This window comes from Bubalus kerabau, chromosome 16, assembly GCF_029407905.1.
Source record: "Bubalus kerabau isolate K-KA32 ecotype Philippines breed swamp buffalo chromosome 16, PCC_UOA_SB_1v2, whole genome shotgun sequence".
Lineage (NCBI taxonomy): Eukaryota > Metazoa > Chordata > Mammalia > Artiodactyla > Bovidae > Bubalus > Bubalus kerabau.
In genome coordinates, this window is record NC_073639.1 from 69,867,201 (window position 1) to 69,885,113 (window position 17,913).

A 17,913-nucleotide genomic window follows, 5' to 3' on the forward strand; every position below is an offset into this window, starting at 1 on the left:
ATGGCTGCAATCACAATCTGCAGTGATTTTGGAGCCCCAAAAAATAAAGTCTGACACTGTTTCCACTGTTTCCCCATCTATTTCCCATGAAGTGATGGGACCAGATGCCATGATCATCGTTTTCTGAATGTTGAGTTTTAAGCCAACTTTTTCACTCTCCTCTTTCACTTTCATCAGGAGGCTTTTTAGTTCCTCTTCACTTTCTTGCATAAGGGTGGTGTCATCTGCATATCTGAGGTTATTGATATTTCTCCCGGCAATCTTGATTCCAGCTTGTGTTTCTTCCAGTCCAGCGTTTCTCATGATGTACTCTGCATATAAGTTAAATAAGCAGGGTGACAATATACAGCCTTGACGTATTCCTTTTCCTATTTGGAACCAGTCTGTTGTTCCATGTCCAGTTCTAACTCTTGCTTCCTGACCTGCATATAGGTTTCTCAAGAGGCAGGTCAGGTGGTCAAGTATTCCCATCTGTTTCAGAATTTTCCACAGTTTATTGTGATCCACACAGTCAAAGGCTTTGGCATAGTCAATAAGGCAGAAATAGATGTTTTTCTGGAACTCTCTTGCTTTTTCCATGATCCAGTGGATGTTGGCAATTTGATCTCTGGTTCCTCTGCCTTTTCTAAAACCAGCTTGAACATCACTGTAAACAGGCGATCCCAAAATCTAGCCCTCCAACTCATGTTCTTCCAGATGGCAAACATGTATATTGTATGTAAGTGCCTGCAGTTTAGAAGCTGGCCACCTGGCTGTCTCTGTGGTATCTGAACCCAGTGTGTCCGGGGGGAGCCTCCTCCCTCTCCCCTACCAGTGTGATCCGAATCACGTGGAAGTCCTGTCATCAGTCACCCAAGCTGGAGCCCTCCACCCTTCTGAGGCTCTCTTCCCTCTCGCTCATCCCCATCGTCCACTGACGGCTAAATCTTGTTTATTCTGTGCCTCCGCGCTTCAGGCAAATACTCTTGACCATCTTACTTCTGTCCATCCTCACTGTCAACACCTTGAAGCCAGGCCACCACCATTTCTGTCCTAGACTCTGGCGAAGCCCTTCCAACCCCACCCACCTTAGTCCCTCCTCTGCACTCCAGTCTCTCAAATCTCTCTCAAATGAAAATCTGGTTTCAGTGGCTTCCGTCACCTACAGCAGGAGTCAGCCAATGACTGCACACAGTAAAAAAAAAAACTGGCCCTTGACCTGCTTTTGTAAAAGTTTTATTGGATCACAGCCATGCCCTTTAAAACAACTCTTACATATTGTTTATGACTGTCTTTGGTCAAGGGTGGCTCTGCCGGATGAGTTAACTGTCTTGTGTCACAGAGCAACAGAGCAAGTTGTTAGCAGCGTGGAACCAGGACTAGTGGAATATAGTGGGGCAACCTGAAGGTCTGCAGCTCCCTGTGGGGGGAAGGGGGAAAGCGTTTGGGATCCCCATTTGGTAGCCTTGGGAAGTCCAAACAGAATTGTGTGTGTCCTGGTCAGAGATTTTGTTTATCCCTAAATCTCAGTGACCGCAATCTATCACCACGTAATTAGAGATGCTGTGATTTGAATTTATTACCAAACATGGCTCTGCTCTGTTGCTGTTGGACTAGTACCATATTGCAGTGTGAGCGTGGAGATTATTGTATAAATTATTCTCACTCACATAATCATCGTGATTTTAATTACTGTGTAATCTTAGCTAATTACTGTTGTATGTATCATTTGCTTTGGTACCGATTTAACACAACTGCTTTTCGTTTGGCTAAAAGGCAGCATTACGACTTTTCCTTTTTCAGGGAAAAAATGTGCTTTCTGTAAACATTTGCAGTCCCATACTCTTGGCTTGTGGTTCTTCGCTTAAAAGCAATAAATTTAGACACCACCGTCCTCCTTTGATCATTCCCCCGTTGATTTTTATGTAGGATAAGGCTGGCTTGAATTAGTAAAAAGGTCTAAATTATAGGGTATTGTTTTAAAATAAAGTTGTATTACTCTCAAGGAAGTGCAGTTACTCTGCTGCAGAAGTGGGGCCGAGGCTGGGTCATGTGAGACCTGCTTAAATGATTAGATAGGACTCGTTTGTAATTAGTTCATTAATTATGGAAATGTGAATGCAGGATACTTGGCATTGAAAACAGCTTGTTCTCAAAGTAGGTTAAGCACTGACTGCTAATCTTATTTCAATAGCACATTTATTTACTGGTCTCTGTGTTCTTAGAACTGGAGCTCAGGATCACTTTAATCCATCCTGAATGTACTTAATGAATGAGTCTCTCATGAAAATGGTTTTATGTCTTCCTGGAACAAAAGAGTGCTTTTCAGTTTTATCAGTATTAAGAAGATTAGCGGGTAAGATGTGGAAATGTTCAATGTGAACATACTAACCGTGGACGCAAGGCCTGAGCAAGTGAGGAGCAGGAGAAGTCTGTGTCTGTCCGGGGTTCATGCTTGGTGCCAGCATCGCTCTTGGACAGGCTTCCGTGGGAAGGAGGGGTGTTTTCTATCTAGAGCTCTAAATCTTTGGTAGATCTGTGAATCCTTCAGGAATTTTGAGGCTCACCTAAGTTAGATGCAAGTTGGTGTAAAACCATTTGGCTTGATCATTGTTCAGAATGTTCTTGTAGAATCTGTGGTTCTCTGAGCTAAACTTTCATTAAGTCAGCTTATGCAAACACACATACCAAAAATTGTGTCTGTAACAAATTTTCAAAACTTGGTCATACCTTAATAATTACTACCCACATCAAAACCAGCCCATGGCTAGTGCCCCAACACCTTCCGATATCCACTGCAGTCATGACCTCCTCCTTACTCAAGAACGACCACCACCCTCACTTCTGCTCTGTGTTAGATTCTGTGTTAGATAGGGCTATTTCTGAATCCTCTGGTGCCTTTATGTTTAAATGTAGCTTTTCTGTTTTTTCTGAGGAGGTTTTCTCTCAAAGAAGCTGGACGATCACATGTGGAATCAGATGTGATCTGCTAAAATCAGACTTTTCTACTCCTTTTACTCAGTAAATATTTCTTCCTTGGTGTCTGAGCCCAGGAGGACATGAAGGGTCATTCATACTTCCCTCTACTCATAGGCTGGTCAACTCCTTCCCCTCTAGAGTATCAGCTTCTTGAACACAAGGGTCCTTCACCTCAGTGTCAGCAGGAGCTGACATCGTGGCACTCCACAGAAGGTTCTGAATGGCAAAGAGGAGGGGTGGATGGACAGATAACTTCCATTCACTTAAAGCTGCATTTATGACGAACTGGATGCTGTGAAAAGTCAGAGATTGTGGTTACTGCCGTTGTATGGTACTCAGCAGAGCTAGTCCCTGTGCCTGGAAGCCAAAAGAAAGCATTGTGAATTTACTTACCTGTGTTGACCCCAAGTTGACTCTCTGATCCAACTTGGTCACTTTTCACACCCTTTGTGTCCTTTCAGGACATCGTAGGGGTTGTGTCTGAAGGGCAGGCTGAGGTTTGAGAGCCGGTGCTCTCCCGTCTCAGACTGTGACCCAGGAGGCTCTCTGCATCTCCATCTCTCCAGGAAGGGAATGTGGTTCCAGCTCCCTCTCAGTTCTGAAGGGGATGAAATTCTGGAGAAATAAGACCAGGCTTTGGATTGGGTTTCAACATAGGAAGAATTCCCTCTAGATTATGCACTGGAAGTTGGTTTTGAATCTCTTGATTTTAAGCCTAGAGAAGCGGCTTTGACTGACCCATAAGTGGGGCTCCCGGGTCTGAGTGAACCTGCCAGATGAGGCAGACGAGGCCTTTTGTCCCTTGTTTCTTCATTCTCATCCTTCTATTCCTCCAGTCTTTCATTCTTCCCATTCCACGAACTTCCCTTGATGGACTGTTCTAGATCCTGGGAATTCACAGAAGAAAAACAGAGTCTAGTTCAGAATTAACAGTCTTGTTGAGAGTTGTAAACAAGCAAGCAAACGATTACAGGACGGAGGACAGGAAAACACAGGGGCTCTGAGGATCAGAGGAGACCCCAGCCCAGGCTGGGAGGTGGGCACAGACTTCTGGAGGCGGCTGTACTTGGGCTGAACCTTGAAAGTGAAAGTGAAGTCACTCAGTCCTGTCTGACTCTTAGCGACCCCATGGACTGCAGCCTACCAGGCTACTCCGTCCATGGGATTTTCCAGGCAAGAGTACTGGAGTGGGGTGCCATTGCCTTCTTGAAAGTCAGGCAGAAATATTTGCTTTTTGGTTTTTTTAAATTGATAATAGAATCACCAGTAAAACGTCTCTTCCTATCCCCCTCCCCCGCTCCTTTCTGTCTGTCTTCTCTTCTCAACCCTGAAGGTGACTGGGCACTGTCACTCTGCTAGCCTCTACCATAATTTGATAATTTTTTTAATATTGATTTTATTTCTATCTTTACCTTCCTCTCTACTTCTGTCTATATCGAAACATATATTTTATCCCCAGCACTATGAAAGTAAGTTGAAAACACCATGCCAGTTCTCCTTAAAATAATTTCACATCTTTGTCCCGCCAGAGAAGGGCTTTCCAAACTGCCACACCATTTTCACCGCTAAGAAAATGAACAGATCCACAATATCCTCCAAGATCCCAACATTTATATTAACCCAGTTGTTCTGAAGTTGTATCACTGTACTTTAATTTTTTTTAATTCTCTTATGTGGCTGCACCGGGTTCTAGTTGCCACATGTGAGCCCTTATTTGGAGCATGTGGGATCTAGTTTCCTGATGAGGGATCAGCCCGGGCCCCCTGCATTGGGAGCATGAGGTCTTAGCCACGGCACCGCCAGGGGAGTCCCCTCACTGTGGTTTTTTAAAAAGAAGGCTCCTGTTAAGGACATTCATTGTATTATGTTGTTTTGTTTCTTCAGGTCTCTCTCTTTTATTTACAAAAAAGAAAAACAGACTTTATATTTAAGAGAAGGTTTAGACTTAAAGAAAAATTGAGCTGAAAGAACAGAGCACCCATATCCACCTCTTCCCTGTCTTCCTACCCTCAATAACCCCTCTTGTTAGCATCTTCTGTTAGTCTTTTTTTTTTTTTTTTTTTGGTGGCACCACGTGGCATGTGGGATCTTAGTTCCTTGACCAGGAATTGAACCCATGTCGCCCATGTGGACACACAGAGTCTTAACCGCCAGGGAAGCCACCCAACCACCACTGCACTGCCAGGGAAGTCCCAGCCTGTAGTCTCTTTTAAACCAGAATGGGAGGGATTGGGGGCAGGAGGAAAAGGGGATGACAGAGGATGAGATGGCTGGATGGCATCACCGACTCGATGGACGTGAGTTTGAGTGAACTCCGGGAGTTGGTGATGGACAAGGAGGCCTGGTGTGCTGCGATTCATGGGGTCGCAAAGAGTCAGACACGACTGAGCGACTGAACTGAACTGAACTGAAACCAGAATGGTTCCCCTACTGCCCCACTCCCATTGAAACAGACTGTTTTTTTGTAGAGAGTCAAGCCTGATTCTGATGGCAGCTCTGTTCAAAACTCCCAGGTTCCAGTAATTGGTTGGCCAGTAAGAACATGCGGGTGAGACATGGCAGATTCTGTCCACCTGCAGGAGATACACAGGCGATGTCCACTGAGGGCAGTTCACCAGATCGGTTTTTTTAAGTGTCAAGGACTCGGTACCTGCTTAAGATCAGAGAAAACGGCAAGCACGGCTTAAGCACTGTCGTGCCTCATAAAAACATTCTGCTATAAGGAATATAGTGTATTTCCAGAATCTATTTCCTGACTCAAGTCTCCCCACCTTCAGGCCAGAAGTGACCAGGTTGAGGGCCTCTCTGCGGCTTCTTCCTCATCTCTTCGGCTTGCTGTCGAGGTCTCCTTCAGCATTCCACAGCCCTGGCGTCCTCCTTGCTGCTTGTCGTTGTACAGTCGCTCAGTCGTGTCCAACTCCTTGCGACCCCATGGACTGCAGCACGCCAGGCTTCCCTGTCCTTCATCTCCCAGAGCTTGCTCAAATTCATGTCCATCGAGTCGGTGATGCCATCCAATCATCTCATCCTCTGTCGTCCCCTTCTCCTCCTGCCCTCAGTCTTTCCCAGAACCAGGGTCTTTTCAAATGAGTCGGCTCTTTGCATCAGGTGGCCAAAGTATGGGAGCTTCAGCTTCAGCATCAGTCCTTCCAGTGAATATTCAGGGTTGCTTTCCTTTAGGATGGACTGGCTCGATCTCCTTGCTGTCCAGGGGACTCGCAAGAGTCTTCTTGAGCACCACAGTTCAAAGGCATCAATTCTTCGGGCTCAGCCTTTTTTTTTTTCAATCTTCCCTTTCAGCCGAGGGGCTTTCTAAGCCTTGGTGCCTCTGCCTATGAAATGTAGACACCAGCCCTTGCTGGTCCAGGGTTTTGCAGAAACCAGTGAACACGCTACTAGCTGGTAGGAGGGACTTTCTTCTCCTTGGAGTTCTTCCTCAGCGTCACCCCCACCCCCAGATCCTACCCTCTTCTGAACACCTGACTGCACCCCACCTCCAGAGAGGCTGTGCTCTCCAGCCCCAGGCCCTCCCCATCACTTGCCAGCCTCCTGTAGCATTTCCAGTCCAGGGTTCACGGTGTTCCTGGAGCTTCTTGCACTGCTGACCCTTCTTCATGGGTTGACGCAGCATCCACCCTTCAGTGTGCCTCTGAAAGGCTAAGGCAGCCCATCTTCTCCTGTGAGGAGCTTAGCTGAATGTCATATAGAGTCAGTCAGATCGAGGTGGGAGCCTCGGCTCTGCTCCTCCCTCTCCATCTGCCTCTCTGACCCTCAGTTTCCCCCTCTGTGAAACAGAACAGTCAACAGTAACGAACAGTAGGGCAGAGCAGTCAGGACCCGTGTTCCCAAAGCTGGATTCAAATCCACATCTCCCATTTACTCTGTGACAACTTGCTCATCCTTCCTGGGCCCATTTGTGAAATGGAAGGTTATTAGTAGCTGACTTAGAGGGCTGCCATGGAGAGAAAATCGAATAACGTCTGCAAAGCCTAAAGGCACAACATACTTGTGTGATGCAGAATTCCCATGCACACTGTAGGGGCCTAATAAATGTGCCGAGTTTCCTGCCATGTCAGGCACAGTCTGAGCGCCGTGCCGGCTTCTCTTACAGACCATCAGTTTCTATGTGGGACTCGATCATGAAACCTTCAGGCCATCTTCAAAGGACATCTGGTTTCCCATCCAGGCCTCACTGTTAAAGAACATCAATACATTTTTAATTTCCTCTTTAATTTCAGGGTGTGAATGAAGAATGGGGGTGACAGTATGTCTCTGGGGATGATTCATGGGGTCATTAAATCTGCATCGAGTTTCCTGTAGCTACTGCTGGCCCAGGCTCTGCTCCGACTCAGACCTGGAGAGTCTGGTTTTTGCTGTGTGATTGTTCTAACACCGGCGAAGCCAGCATCTCCCTGACTTGGGCCTCATGATGTGTTAGTCACTGTGTCTCAGTGGATTTTGAACAGTGCACGTGTGTAGACATGAGTTCAGCTGCTTGCGGTTTCCTCCTAGCTTTCTATGCCCAGGGCGTGTGATGTTGTGAAGGGCAGAGCAAGGGTGTCAGATCTGGCCAACCCTGCTTCAGAGCCCAGCTCTGCCACTGAGCAGTCTGAGCCTCGAGCGGTGGCTTCTCCCCGGTGAGCCTCAGTTTCCTCATCGGCAAGGTGGGCTGATCATCCAGATCCTGACGAGACGAAAGGACGTACCTTTTTATTCTTCACCCAGTGTTCTTGGAGCATCTCCTCCATGGTTGGCACCAGAGGAGAATCAAGGGAGCTGCGGTCACAGGATGGCCTCGCAGGGGAAGGTGTGGCCTGAACCAGACGCGCGTCTCAGCAGCTGGCTTGCTCTGAGGCTGAACAGACCTGAGTAGCCTCACACCTTTCCTGTGCTGCTCAGAGCGGGCTCAGACATAGGAATTGCTTATTCTTTTTAAAAATAAATATATTTATTTATGTGGCTGTGTCAGGTCTGAGTTGCAGCTCATGGGTTGGGTTGTGCCGGATCTTTTGTTGTGATGCACGGGCTTCAAAGCTTCACAGCAAGTGGAATCTTTGTTCCCCGCCCAGGGGTCGAACCCCATCTCCTGCGTTGCAGGGTGGATTTTTAGCCGCTGGACCACCAGCAAAGTCCCAGGAATTGCTTATTCTTGAACATCTGCCCTCAATCCAGGGCCTTCTGTAGCCCTGATGGGAGGGGCCGTTAACTGAAAAGCAATCGTGAGGATCTTAGGTATGTATTCACGAGTAGTCATGTTTTGAAATGAATAAGAAATGTATGCAAGTTCAGTTGCACCAGGGCCCACCTCCCATGAAGAGCTGGGGGCAGGCAGAGGTGTCTGTGGCCTTGCTCAGCGGTACTGACTGTCTCGATGATGTGCATCATCTCTGAGGTTCAGCAGGGTCACGGTGCCCACCCTCACAGCCAGGCTTCACAGGGTACATGGCAAGGGAGGGACAGAGCCAAGATCTGAACCCATGCGTCTGCTTCCCAAAGCCTGGATTCTTAGCCTCCTGGGTTACAAAGAGTAGAAATTCCAGCATTTTTGCATGATCATATCCTGATTTTTCTAATAAGCCTTCATAAATTTGAGTCACCAATACTTACAGGAAAAGAAATAAAAAGGAATCCAAATTGGAAAAGAAGAAGTGAAACTGTCAGTGTTTGCAGATGGCATGATACTATACGTGGAAAATCCTACAGACACTACCAGAAAACTACTAGACTTTATCAATGAATTGAGTAAATTTGCAGGATACAAAATTAACACCCAGAAATCTCTTGCATTCCTATACACTAACAGCAAAAGATCAGAAAAAGAAATTAAGGGAACAGTCCCATTTACCATCACATCAAAAAGAATGGAATACCTAGCAGTGAGCCTGCCCAAGGAGACAGAAGCCCTCCACTCTGAAAACTGCGACATGCTGATGCAAGAAGGTGTGGAAAACACAAGCAGATGGAAAGATAGATCGTGTTCGTGGACTGGAAGAGTCAGTATTGTCAAAATGCCTGTACTGCCCAAGGCGATCTACAGACTCATTGCAGCCCCTATCAGACTACCAGTGGCGTTCGTCACAGAACGAGAGCAAAAACAATTTAATTTATATGGAAACACAAAAAGACCTCAAACAACCAAAGAAGTCTTGAGAAAGACAGATGGAATTGGATGACTCAGACTCTGACCTCAGATGATACTACAAAGCTCCAGTGTCCACATATATTGTTTTGTTCACCAGTTAATTGACATTCATAAGATACCTACTGTGCGCCCATACTTAGCACCTCCCATGACCAGAGCACTGCCACATCACTCATTCACTCATATGTTTTCTGAACACCTACTGTGTGTTAGGACCCCGTTCTAGGCACAGGGGTAGAGTAGTGAATGCAACAGACAAAAACACTTGTTCCCCTGTAGTTCTTATTTCTGCATCATTGCCAGGTTGACCTGGTTTCCTCCCATCACACAGCTAAAGAAACTGAGGCCTAGAGAAGTTAGGCGACTGTCCCAAAGCCAGCGGGTGGCAGAACCAAACTAGACTCCAAGGGACAGATGTTACCTGGGCAAGGTGATGTCAAAGAGACAGTGTTAAGCCTGTATCACAGTAGAGTCCAGAGGAGGTTCCCAGGGAAGGGTGCTGCCTGCCGTGGGGTCGGAACCCCATCTCTGCCACTCCCAACTGTGTGTGCTTGCCGTGGCCACTCCGCCTCACTGTGCCTGGAGCCACAGCGCCTACCCCCGGGGTGGCCCTCGAGGCTATAATGGACATGGTGGTCAGCTCCATGCAGGCAGGTGGCCCATCTGCTTGTTCCGACCTGTGTCCATGTGCACAGCACCTGGCACACAGTAGGTGCTTGGCCAGGGGCAACTGTTACGGGCCCAGCCTGCCCCGTGCGGCTGGGTGCCCAGGAACCTGCCTACTGGCTCCTTATCTCCCAGTTATGTGAGAAGACTCTTCCTCTTTGGACAGACGGAGGGGCAGGTGCAGAAGTTCCCACCATGTTTCTGGAGTCCCTTCTTAGAGATCACAGTGCCCTGCCCAGCTTGTGTCCACACCCGTCTCCCAGCAGCTCCTCAGAGGTGCTCAGAGCACCTCCTATCCATCACCTCTCGCCCTGGCCAAAGCTGGGAGGCAGGCACAGTGACATCTTGATTAGCCGCCATCCATCCATCATGCGATGCCAGTGGAAGGGAGTTCCATCTGAGCTGAGTTATCCCAGGAGGACAACTGGGGGAAAACGAGTCTTCCCAGGGTGTGTCCAAAGCGTCCAGAGCCAGGGCAGGAACGGAGGGTCTCACCTGGCCCTGGGCAGCAGAGCTAGGCCCCTCACCCTGACATCTGCAAGAGGGTGTCTGAATTCAGATCAGTTCTTCGGTCCCCACACAGAAAGGAGGGGACACCACCCACTTCTCCCTTGGAGTGGCAGCGCAGATAGGAAGTAGAGCTGCAGAGATGGGGTGGATCTCTGCATGGTAAACCCAGGAGGCAGCACTCAGTCAAGATGAGGCATCTTTCTTTCCTTCTGCCGCTCCTCCCCATCTCCCCCCAGCCCTCCTCCCTCTACCCTCTCTTGGACTCCTCGCCCCATCCCCACCCCACTCCCCAGCCCTGCCCAAGTCTACACTACTGGGCCTGTGTTCTAGTTTGAAGCCCACCAGTTGAGGCTCTGGAGGCACCAGCCAGACCACTCCAGAAGGTGGAACCCCACCCACCCCAGCCCCATGACACCGACCCTTGGGCCCCTGGGCAGAGCTCTGAGATCACCATCTAGTGACAGCCAGGTGGCTTTATGGGGACATTTTGATTTGCCTGCCTTCTGAACGATGCTGCTCCTTGTGGGCCTCAGGGAAGGTGGGTGGGTCTCCGCTGGTCTGGCCAAGCCACGGGGACGTGGCTCCCACCTGGAGAGTCTGTGTCCTCTGGGCTGCGACACCAGCACACACAGGCTGTGGCCTCGAGGGCTCCTGAGCTGCCCACAGCTTCCCATGCCCCCGGGCTGTCCCAGGTTTTGGTCAAAGGTGAGGAGGGCCGGTTCTAAGCTGCCAGCGCACCCCACATCTGCAACCCTCCCCCCTGTCCTTTGGTCTTGCCCTCAGCACCTGCTCTTGCTTCACCGCCCCCGTCGCCACCTGTCTCTTCCTCTCCATCGTCCTGTCCATTCTTAGCTCACCTTCTGTCTTCTCGGTCCTGCCTCTGCTTCTCCCCACTTCTCTCTGCCCCTCCTCTACTTGCTCATCCTCCTTTCCTCCCCTTCCCCAGAGACTTGATTTCGGAGGTAGACTTGACTCAGTCTGACAACACTTACTGAATATCTTCTGTGTGCTGGGCGTGGGGCCGAGTCAGGGTGCAGAAGTGACTCGGCAGGGGCTTGACAGCCTGGGCTGGAGAGCTGGGGTCCCCCTCCTCCTCCTCTCCTCTGCCCTTCCCCTTTCCTCCTCCTGTAGCTTCTCTTCTCTTCCCTCCCCATCCTGGCCTCTGCAGCCAGCACTCTCAAGGGGAGCTGGGGCCAGTGGGATGGCACAGTCCCAGGAGATTCAGCGACAGGTGCCTCAGGTGCTGCCAATCCCCATGTGGCAGGCGGCGGCGGAGACTGAGCACCCAGGACACATTCATCACGCCTGCCTCCCTTGAGAGCCATGACAGGACGGAAATGACTTTTGTCAGCTCTGCAGCAGCCCACTGCCCCTGGTGGCTCCAAGCTGTTTATTAAAAAGAGAGAGAGAGAAGGAAAGGGCTGTGGCTGTGCCACCTTGCTGTGTATGAGGGAGCGGCTCCAAAGGGGCGATGCTGACAAACAGCCCTTCGGGTGATCACAGCGCCGAGCCAGCCCCACCCTGGCCCGAGGCCAGCTGTGACTAGACGGAGGGCAACGGCAAGAAAGGGAAGGGAGCAGCTGCTCTGGGCAAACGGTGCGGCTTTTGTTGGAACCTTTCCCAGGGGCGATGAGATGCCGGGTCTCCCGCCCGAGCATTGTCCTGTCCATCCTCCTGGGACGTCAAGTGAGGCTTTCATGGAGCGCCTTGAGGGGGGCGGCGCCGGTGAGGCTCCAGAGAGCCAGAGGTTATCAGTAGTAATCGTAATGAGCACTAACGGCTAATTATTGATGATTAATAGCCATTGATTATTATTAATCACTCAGCGTAATTGTTAAGCATTATTTGAGGAGCCGGGTGCCAGGCACTAAGTCCAGGGCTGGTTCTACGATTCCAGCCTTTATGTATAGGTGCTGACTCCTCTGTAGTCGTTCTCGTGGTGACAGAGCCACCAGCAGAGACCTGCGTCAACATCCCATCCCCCCACCTCAAGCTGAGCCCTGGCCCTGTCTCTCAGGCCCACACTGACCCCAGGCCCACACTGACATTTCATGCCCCTTTTTGCTTTTCATAAATTACAACTTTGCTGGTGGGTGAGAAGGAGGTGGTTTGTCTTACAGGGAGGACAAATAGATTTTGTTAAAGGACCGGTTGCTGGACTCCAGTCTCTGGCTTTTAAGGCCCGCCCTTCACTTTCCAGTCTGTGATTTGGCCTCACTGCCAAGATTCCCACTTTTCAAAGGCAGAGCAGTGTTGGCTGCAGCTGCGAAATGCCTCTGCCTGGCAGTCCCAGAATAGAAGGCGTCTGTCCTCTCTCCTGTGTAATGTTGGTTTCAAGTTGATTTCATGTAAATTTTTCCCTTTTGAAGGAACATTTTTTTTTTCTTTCCCCTGCCCACCCTCCTCCCATGAAACAGTTGGGAGCCTTACAGCACCTCATTCAGAGGCATATTCGGGTCACTGGCTCTCCGGAGCTCTGCTCCGTGGGGTTGTCCTCTGGGCTTGACCCTAAATAAGAAAATAACCTCCCACAGGTCTCCCTTGAGTCTTCAAGAAACAAATTACCTATTTCCCAGCAGGCTGTGGGATGGTAGGTCCTTCATGTCATGTGTGATGCGTCCTCCGTCTAAGTCATCCATCAGAGCTGCAGTTTTAATCTGCTCAAACGTTTTTAGCTGGGTTTAATTATAGACAGAAATTGCATTTCAGAAAGCAACGAGAAATCACTTGTGGCTGGAGTTTGCGCATTAGAGCACGTGGTTCGTTGGAGAGCGCGGCGGGGACGGGAACGCATTTCCAAAGCGAAACAGAATTAGCGTCCGCGCTCCAGGCCCGATGGCATAGATAGTAGGGCTGGCACAGTGTGAGCTGACCGCGCTTCTCTTCTTGGCGCAGGACCCACGAGGAGGCCGGCGATGGGGCCCGGGACGTCCGCAGCAGGACCTCGGGGGACAAGGCCGCATCCCCGCTCTCCCGCCGCCGGGGAACGTACGGCCACTTCGGGGATGGCGAAGAGTGCGGCGTCCAGATAAAGGCCCCCGAGAGGCCGGGCGCACCGCCCTCCCCGTCTTCCCGGAGTGGAGGCGCGTCCCCGCTGCCGCGGGACAAGCTGCCCAGCCCGTCGGCCGCCCTGTCGGAGTTCGTGGAAGGGCTCCGGAGGCAGAGAGCGCAGAGAGGCCGGGGGTCGCCGCTGGGCCTGGAGGATTGGCCCACGCTCCCCATCTACCAGACCACCGGGGCGTCCACGCTGAGGAGGGCTCGGGCGGGCAGCGACGAGGGCGCCCTGGCGCTGAGAGCCGGCGCCGGCTCAGCCCTGGATGCGTCGGCCGCGCTCCCACGGTCCACCAGCCTCAAGTGCATCTCCTCTCAGAGCGCGGGGAGCCCCAGCCCGCCCCCTGAGAAGCTGAAGACCCGCTTCAGCTCCTGCGAGTCCCTCTTGGAGTCGGGGCCCAGCTCGCGGAGGACGCCCAGCTCCCCAGCGGCCGCGCGCAGAGACCCGCTCTGGTCGCCCACGCTGCGCCCGCGGAGGCGCTGTCTGGAGTCCTCGGTGGACGATGCGGGCTGTCCGGACCTCGGCAAGGAGCCTCTCGTCTTCCAGAACCGCCAGTTCGCCCACCTGATGGGGGACCCCCTGGGCAGCGACCCGTTCAGCTGGAAGGTCCCAAGCCTCAACTACGAACGCAAGACCAAAGTGGATTTCGATGACTTCCTGCCGGCCATCCGGAAGCCCGAGACGTCCACGTCCTTGCCCAGAGCGGCCAAAGATGGGCGAGACAGTTCACAGCATTTGAGCGTCCGCTTTGAGACGGAAGAGGCCGACCGGGGCTTTGTCTCCGGGATCGGCACCGTTTTGAAAAGGAGTCCGGAGTCCAGGGAGGACCCTGCTCACCTCTCTGACTCGTCCTCCTCCTCCAGCTCCATCGTGTCCTTCAAAAGCGCCGACAGCGTTAAGAGTCGGCCGAGTGCCCCCCGGCTGGAGGGCGATGGCGGCGAGCGGGCGTCCCCCGAGAACAGAGAGCCGGGCGCAGGGAGGAAAGAGGAGGCCGTGGAGAGCATCATGAGGAAGTACCTGCAGAAGTAGGAGCCCGCTCAGGTAACATCGACAGGCGCCGGCCCTCCGGGGGGTGAAACCGGGAGGTCCAGCCTGACAGCCTGGGCGCAACCAGTTGCTGCCACTGCCTGTAATGGTGTGACTCATTTCTCTAGAGGAGGGGTTTTAGAGATTTTCGTGGAAATACTGTGTTACTATTTATGCAAATAATGAGTTGCTGATAAAGGCACAACTTAGAAGCCCTCCCTAGGAGCCATTGGTTTCTCTGCTCTTTAAAATACAGATAGGAAGCCTGAGGGTCAGGTGGGGTGGGCTGGGCGGATGCTGTAAGGTGGTCCCGGGCTCCTAAAATCTCCCCACCCTTGACTCCTTCTCTTCCCAGCGCCCTGTTCATCTGGAGGGAGGCGTGAAGGCATCTGTCCACAGAGTCGGGGGAGAGCCAGGGTGGGAGGTGGGAAGAGGCCTTGACACAGCAAAGTCCAGCTCTTGCACTAAGTGTGTAAAGAAACTGGGGCCTGAGAAGGGGGCCGGGGGACAAGCGCAGAGGTCCTGGTCTGCCTGATCCTGGCACTCACAGCGGCAGCAGGGAGACGCCCTCACTGCTAGCCGTGGCTCACGTTTGTTGAGTTTGTTTATCAGGTAGTCATTTGGTGCCCACGGTAACCCTGAGAGTGTAAGTATGATTCATCCCTGTCCTCCAGGTTGGCAGACAGAATCGCACAGGTTAAGGCACTTGTACAGACTCTCCCAGGCAGGACTGGGATTCGAAACTCCAGAGCCCGCATGTTTGTTGATGTTGTTTTCCTTAGGCGTATGCTCCGGCCTCTCTGTGAGTCGGCTCGGAGGCACACTAAGGAGCTGGGTCTCTAAAGGTGTTGCCTCTCTCAAGGGCAGACTGAGGCAGACTTTAGAATCATACATCTCACTTGGGGTTGGAACTCATGGACCACAACCTCGCTCTTGGAAAAGGGGGAGAAGACCTCAAGATCAAGGTCACCCTGTGAGTCTGCTACCACCAGCCCAGCCACCCTGACTCCCAGTCCGGCACTCTTTGCCCCGAGGCTGGGCTGGCCCCTCACTGCCCCTCTCAGGGCGTGTTTCAGAATTCATGGCTCCCGACTGAAATGGGAAGCCCCATCAGGCTGGCCAGGAGGAGTAAGCACCTCCCTCCAGGGTCAGACACGATGCCAGCCTACAGCTGGGTTGCCTTCTCCGAGTCACTGAACGTCGGAACTGCAGCGGCCGGAGGCTCAGGTGGTTGAGTGGTTGCATGTGGTGTTCAACCCACACCTGCCTCCTTCCTGGACCCAAACGAGCCACACGTCCTGCCACTTCGGGAGTCACCCTCAGCCCATCAAAAAGCCATCATGGAGATGGGCTTTGGATGGTATCAGAGCAAATTAATTTGACTTAGCATGGCCTCTCTCTCTGCTCTCAATTACTGAGGAAAGATCTGATGTTCATTTACATTATTATGCTCTCGGGGACACAGAACTTGGTTTCAAAGGCCAAGTAAAGGGCACATGTCCAGAAGCGGAGCAGCCCTTAGCAAACGTCCTCACAGAACATCTTGTCTCTGCCATTTTTTTTTTTTTCTTCTTTTTAAAAGCTCAGCTTCCCTTCCCCGCTCCCAGCAATGCTCTCTGCGATAACGGAGCGCCTGCCTAAAACCCTCTTCCACCTTTGACTTGCACGTGGGTGTTGGGAGCTGACAGTACAGCCCAGTTGCCTGAGACGCAAGTGTGTTATAGGATTCAGAACTACTCAGCCCCTAGAGCTCAGGTCTTCCCTGTAACGGCCACGTGATGAGACTTTGCTGAGCATCTGTGTTCTCAGCTGAGAAATGGGAGTAGTGATCCCAGCTACCCAGAGTAGCACCGTGAGTGGGATGCGAATGAAAGACCCCAGCCCAGAGCCAGCACCGGTGGCCGAGGTGCGTGTCAGGTGCCTGCACTTGGAAGCGGTGGCCCTTCCGCATCTGTTTCAGGTGGCCTCCGCTTGTTTCCCTTCTGCCCCCTCCATGCTCGTGCCTCCTGGCATCATTGCTTCTGTAACGCCATCCAGGAATGTGGGCTCCAGGGCTTCCACCCAACAAAACACACTCCTCGGGCCACAGTTCTCAGCCCTGATCTGCATTTGTTTCCAGCCTCCTGGGACACACCGCCCTTGAAGACTTCCCGATTCCACGACTGTCCGGAGAGAGAGACAAAGACCGGCCAAGCCTCCCTGGGGGCCCCAAGTCCACAGCCACTGTGGCTGCCCTCGAGAGGCCAGGGAGCCCAGCCGCAGCACATCCCGAGGGGCGTGGGGCTCCCAGCGTGCTAGGTCTGTACCCAATAAAGCGTTGGCTCCTTGGCATCTGCGCTGTCTCTCTGTTCTATGATCACATTACCTGGAACTCGGGGGGGTTGATGGGGTGCAGCTTGAGGTAGTAGGGAACCAACACAAACTGTTTATAGTTTTGGGTGTGCACTGGTGTTTCTCTCCCTCCATATCTGCACACAGTGGCCTTGGTCCTCTTCACTTGGCCAAGTTCAGCTCTCAGGTGTCACCTCCTCCAGGAAGTCTTCCCTGATACATCAGACTCATCAAATTGAAACAAATGCTCTTTCTCCATTCCTCTCTTAACTCCCTTGCTTCCCTCTATCCTATTTCCCTTGTCTGTTTATGTGTCTCCATTGTGTGTATGGGCATTCAGGAAATTCTGATGAATGAATAAAGAACAAACGAGTGAACCACAGAACTAGTCAGTAGCTCACACAGCCTGAGTGCCCGAGGCATACTGACATATGTGCGTCCCTACAAACGTCCACCCATAGCAGCGTTCACGGGCTGTGGCATCTGCGCTCACAGCCCCGTGCACCTCCTCACGTACTCATCCTACCGCCCACACAACTCTGCACTTGGACCAGGAGCTACACTCGCACAGGCACACTTAGCGCCTGGACACCTGCTTTTCCACGCTTCCTCGCAGTATCAACAACACCAAAGCTGCAGGCTGATGCTCACTGACCACATACTGTGTGCTGGCCACTGTGCTGGGAACTTTACATGGGTATAAAGAGTCCCAAGAGATAAAGCAACTTTTTCTTTTTTTCTATTCACAAAGGCAGAACTAGCTTACGCCTGCCTTCAGGTAGCCAGTACCACTGCTCCGAAAGTTCTCACTGGCATATACTCCACGCCCTACCCTGTGTGTGCCCCTATTCCCGGGATGACTCTGGTGCCGCCCGTCACAGCTCATCAGGAAGGAAAGGCCTCTGAGGATCCCCCGCGTGTTAGTCTGCTGTAACAAAGTCCCTCAACTGGGTGGTCCAAACAACAGAGACTCACTGTCTTGAAGTTCTAGAGGCCAGAAGTCCGAAATCAAGGTGCTGGCAGGGCGGGTTCCTTCAGAGTATCTGAAAGGACTCACTCTTGGCTTGTACGTGGCCGTCTTCCTCCGGTGTGTGTCCATCTCTGTGTCTCAATGTCTTCCATTTATGAGGACACCAGTCATATACAGTAGGCCTCACCCTGACTTCTAACTGATTACCTGTGCAGAGACCTTATCCCCACATAAAGTCACATTCTGAGCTCCTGTGGG

General features: G+C 51.7%; 1 protein-coding gene across 6 annotated transcripts in view; it reads left to right on the plus strand.

Annotated features, from left to right (window-relative positions):
- The window catches only part of MYO18B (myosin XVIIIB), a 228,925-nt gene extending 212,217 nt beyond the window's left edge, over positions 1-16,708 (plus strand). For 4 of the 6 annotated variants that reach the window (XM_055550888.1, XM_055550887.1, XM_055550886.1 and 1 more), the window contains 2 exons: positions 13,172-14,369; positions 16,474-16,708. In XM_055550888.1, coding sequence (XP_055406863.1) covers positions 13,172-14,357 — 1,186 coding nt within the window. In that variant the 3' untranslated portion in view covers positions 14,358-14,369; positions 16,474-16,708. Of the gene's footprint in view, positions 1-7,683; positions 8,583-13,171; positions 14,370-15,136; positions 15,328-16,473 lie in introns of those variants that run through there. The other 2 variants (XR_008703644.1, XM_055550891.1) reach the window with 2 other exon arrangements.
- The last annotated feature ends 1,205 nt before the right edge of the window (positions 16,709-17,913 follow it).